The sequence below is a fragment of the Leuciscus leuciscus genome, assembly GCF_965113295.1.
Source record: "Leuciscus leuciscus genome assembly, chromosome: 24".
NCBI lineage: Eukaryota > Metazoa > Chordata > Actinopteri > Cypriniformes > Leuciscidae > Leuciscus > Leuciscus leuciscus.
Window position 1 is genome coordinate 27975576 of NC_138723.1, and position 4645 is coordinate 27980220.

Consider the following 4645-nt stretch of genomic DNA (forward strand, 5'->3'; position numbering starts at 1 on the left):
CAAAAAAACATTTTTATTCATGCAAAATATATATTTTGTTCAAATCTGAATTTTTTTAATGGGCCAAAGCAGGACAAAATAGTTCGGTATGCATCCAGAAATCTCCAGTGTATTTTTTTATACGCCAACAGATCTCTCATATCTGGTTTAATTACTCACTTAATAATTTAATAATAATTATATATGGACTTTAACAAACCCAAGTACAGAAACAACTAGAACAGAAATAAAAAGAGAAAATAGATCACACAGATACCAAAGAAAATAAGCACGACAAAACGAGGCAAAATTTCAGTCAGAACATTTAAATAACACCAAGTAAACAAATGTTTTCTGCTAAGTTGTGAAGGTGGGAAGGCATGAAGATGCAGGGGGAGAGAGTTCCAGCATCTAGGGGCTGTTGCGCTGAAGGACCTGCTCCCCATGGAGGACATTGTGATTAAATTGGTACCAGAGGATTTGAGAGTCCGTCAGACTGAGCAGGAGTTGTAGGGATGAATCTAATCAGCGGGGGGTCTTTGAGCTGCTTACTGTACACCGCTGTGGACTAGTGCCATTGGAGGAGTGTAAGAGTTATATGTGCATGTTAGGATGATTCAGCATGCATTGTTACTTCTGAACAGATATATTTTTGTAGAAATAAATGTGTGGCATTTCTGAAATTTTAAATGGCAGGTTGGCAAACATAAATGGATTTCCACCACCTACTGGACTGGAGTGTGGACCGAAGCAAAGGAGAGAAATGCAGCCGCTGTGATTTTTGCTTGTTTTTGTGCTATGGCTTAAACATCAGGTTGGTTTTCACCAAAACTGACTGGAGCACTAGGAAAATGATCATTTAGCCGCATGGATATTTTGCTGACACTTTTGTGCGCTTAATGAAACCATAAAGTAAGTCACAATTGTGTATTCTCATTGTATTGAATTCACCCTACTAGATATTCGTTAAATGATCTCCTTTTGTATTTTGCAGATGAAATAAAGTCTTACGGTTTCAGAACTATGAAGGTAAGTAAATTATTTTTTTGCGAACATGTAATGAATATACTTTTAAAATGGATATCTAAATCAAACTAAAGGCGACCCACAGCTCTGCACATTTTATATGTCTCCTTTATCTGTCACACCCAGTTCAGTTCATAGAGCTCTTTCCTAACGAACTGATGATCTGAATCAGGTGTGTTAAAATGAGGGAGACATACAAACTGTGCAGAGCTGTGGGTCCCCAGGACCAGGATTGAAAACCACTGGGCTGCAGTGTTGCACTGGATTCAGCAATAAAAGAAACAATACACAGCAGAAGTGTGTCGAATGAGACCGAAATTTATTAGTCTATTGTTTGCATGTGTGAAATGCTTTAAGTCACATCTTTCCAGACATTTGGCAACCAAGTGACAAAGCTGCTATCAAGAACTGAAAAACCCCAAGGATGAAGCCAAGTCCATGGAAATTCTATACAGTAAATAAAATAGATATAAAAGGGCTTTATGTCAATGTGTACATTTGGCCAGGTTTGCTGTGTCACGTCGCATCAGTTTCAGTAAAAGTGCATATGGGGCTTCACTTTTTGACCTCTCCAAGATCGTCGATGCTGTCGTCATCCACCTGTCGGGGTTAGAGAACATGTCAAGAAAAGCTTTGATAATGGTTCATCTGGTCGGATTGACCACTGGGATCTGGGATGTTTGCTCACCTCAGGCCACTTTTCCTGGATGACGTCGATGATGTCATCTGTAAAGTCTCCCTGAATGATGATTTCGTCTTCTGCTGTCACTGAGGCACCACAGGAGAATTTCTGAGCAAAAAACCTCTGAGCCTCCTTAAGGTCGATGTCTGATGTGGACCACAGAATAACAAGTTACCGCACGGTACAAACACATGACATTTAATACTTATTAGTACAATCACAGCCTTACCGAAAGTGGCCATTCCACACACCCTCGTGACATATTTCTTTTTAGCTCTAGGGATTTTTGCTATCGTGATTTTTTGAGGGACGGTCTTCTTTTTCTGTTTGATTTGACCTCTTCCACCTGCAAAGGGAACAACAAAATAAGAAAGACTTTAATAGCTAGAGAGAGAGAAAAAAATCTGTAATTTTCAGTAATTCAAATCAAGCTGAAATTAAACAAAATAAATAAATATTAGATTTAAAACTTAAATTAAAAATGAGAAATGTTGCATTGGCAACTAACTGAAATTTGAATGAAGTTTAAATGTTAAAATTGAAATAAAAAAATAATAAAAATGGCAAAATGACAAACTTAATATGAAAATATAAATATAAAAGTATTCAAAATATCAATAAATACTATAATAGTATATAAATAATACTAAAATAATACTGAGATATGCTTGAATTAATATTGACATAAAAATTAAAGTGGCCTGGTATTGAAGATAATATCAATAACCAATGACATAAAACCAAAATACCCTTAAAACATTTTTTAAATAAATGTTTTAATTGGACAGTTAAGAGATTCAGGAACGTTTTGGATGTGTGCAATATGCCAATGGACAAATTATGCAGATTCACACTTGGGAGCACCATTCGTGAGCACATGCAAAAGCTTATGTTTATAGATGTCTAAATATAAAATGAAATGTTTAACCTCTCTTCTGTTTCTTCTTCTCCTCTTCCTCTCCTGCAGGGGGCACTTCTCCTCCTCCACCACCACCGCCACCTCCTCCGCCTCCTCCTCCTCCTCTTGTTTCCTGTTTGAGTGCTGTACCTGTACAACAGCAGTGGATTTGGTTAGCAAAATACTGGCAATCTGATTCAACAGTGGATGTCATAAGGGTGCTGACCAAATATCACCCCCACCCCCCCGTTTTTTTGTGACTTGTACCCCTGGTTTCACACACAAGGCTTTAGCGTAGTCCCAGACTAAAATGCATGTTTGAGCTGTTTTAGCTGAAAGCAACTTGCACTGATATATCTTAAAATATGTCAGTGCCATTGTTTTGTCTCAAGATGCACATCAGTAATGCTTATTTCTAGGCACATTTATAAAAGCTACTTAAATGTCTCAATTGAACGAAGGCTTAATCTAAGCCCTGTCTGTGAAACCGGGCCTAAATGAAAGTTGCTGTGAAAGAAAGTTGACTTACCAAGAGTCAGTTTAGCAAACACATCAGGAAAGTTCTTCTCAAGCCACTGTTTGCATTTGGCTGGCTCAGGCATGTACTCACAGTACTAGCAGAGCAAAGAGAAACATTTTATTAATTCACTTAATACCATCATACTCATACCATATGAAGCTTTCACTGAATAATTCTAAGAAACAACCACCACCATAGGTCAAGAAACAAGTAATAAAAAAGATGTTTTTAATGTTATGCATGTACTCACCTCTACTGGCAGGGAACAAACTGCAAGTAAAAGAGGACAGAAATTATATAATAACATTTAATTTAGAAATGAGCATTTTCAAAGCAGTGCAAAACTCATGTATTTGCTCACCTCCACAGTAGAGAACTTTCAGTGGGTATTTTGCATCTGGGTCGGCCCGATCCCCTTTATTTTCTGGTAAACCTGACTCTGCATTTTCAGTAGTAGCCATATTACATGAATCTACACAAACCATACAGAAGGGTTATTTTACACTCATAATTCGAGCTGATGCACGGTGGCTAACTGATGCATGATAGCTTAAACTCTAAGCTATTATGCAGCTTGAGGAAACTGTTAAGTTTGCTAAATAAAAATTGCAACACTGCCAAAACCAACAATATGGTGCCTTCATGACGTGCATAAAGAAATGTGGTCCGTCTGAAGATGATTATACTTAATTTCTAACAGATTTAACTAACTACACATCAGGCATACGTTTTTGGGTTGAAAGTAAAGGTACATAACCAAAGATGTGCATATCTCTTCATCTAATTACATAAGGCCCATTTGACAGCAGAAAGACCTTCCACATGTGCACTATTAAACAAACCTTGGGGAAAATCGTTATAATTGATTCAAATTCAATAAACTCTCAAAACATTCTATTTTGGATCATAAAAGCATGCATTTAAGCGCATGTAAACATATTATATGTCAAGTACCAGCAACACCCTAGTGGTGCTTTAGAGACACTAACCAACACACTAAAACCAGATGCAATGGCTCTGATCAACGCTTCTTCGCATTACACTCTCATACGCATTCAAACATCTTTCAGAGCCACTGACAGTGACTTAAACCATGAAGCCTCCGCACAATGATCATCCATCTCCACCACTGAGCTCCCATTCATTAGCCACCACTGCTAATCACAGCTCTCCTACAGCAGCCACGCGCTCAAACTCATACATACCCCTTCGGTATAATCTCAGTTTAACTTGCTTTTGAGTAACACCTTGATCATTATTACATTAACTATAGTTGTTGTTCTTTAACGGGTGAAAGAGTTTCACTGTTGCTCAGCACACCTTCTCTGTCTGATTTGGGTTTGGGTCCTGACAACGCCTGTCTGAGGCAGAGCAACAACTGCGTTTGCGCCTATGCCGTATTACGTACATACGTCGTGGGGGCGTATTTTAGGTTAATCGTGAATTAATAATTTTTATTTAAGAAAGATATGTTTAGATAAGCCATTTTATGTCATTTCATCAAATTAAAACGCATAAAGCTATTTTTGAACGAATCTTT

The 4645-nt window shown here is 37.7% G+C and overlaps 1 protein-coding gene across 2 annotated transcripts; it reads right to left on the reverse strand.

Annotated features, from left to right (window-relative positions):
• Positions 1–1303: 1303 nt before the first annotated feature.
• Positions 1304–4480, reverse strand: denr (density-regulated protein). Of its 2 annotated transcripts, none has more exons than XM_082158094.1 (8): positions 4426–4480; positions 3467–3577; positions 3356–3375; positions 3115–3199; positions 2616–2735; positions 1917–2033; positions 1694–1833; positions 1304–1605 (listed from the first exon to the last, which is right to left on the reverse strand). In XM_082158094.1, the coding sequence occupies exons 2-8, from the start codon at positions 3564–3566 to the stop codon at positions 1561–1563; spliced, it is 627 nt and encodes a 208-aa protein (XP_082014220.1). In that variant the 5' UTR covers positions 3567–3577; positions 4426–4480; the 3' UTR covers positions 1304–1560. The 2 variants fall into 2 exon arrangements, with proteins under 2 accessions (XP_082014220.1, XP_082014219.1); XM_082158093.1 differs by having other exon boundaries at positions 4311–4469.
• Positions 4481–4645: the final 165 nt, after the last annotated feature.

Coding starts and splice junctions, on each gene's coding strand:
- denr (XM_082158094.1), bottom strand. CDS start 3,566: ATGGCTACTACTGAAAATGCAGAGTCAGGTTTACCAGAAAATAAAGGG. Junction 3,376..3,466: donor GAAAGTTCTCTACTGTGGAG/GTGAGCAAATAC, acceptor TTTTACTTGCAG/TTTGTTCCCTGCCAGTAGAG. Junction 1,606..1,693: donor TCCAGGAAAAGTGGCCTGAG/GTGAGCAAACAT, acceptor TAACCCCGACAG/GTGGATGACGACAGCATCGA.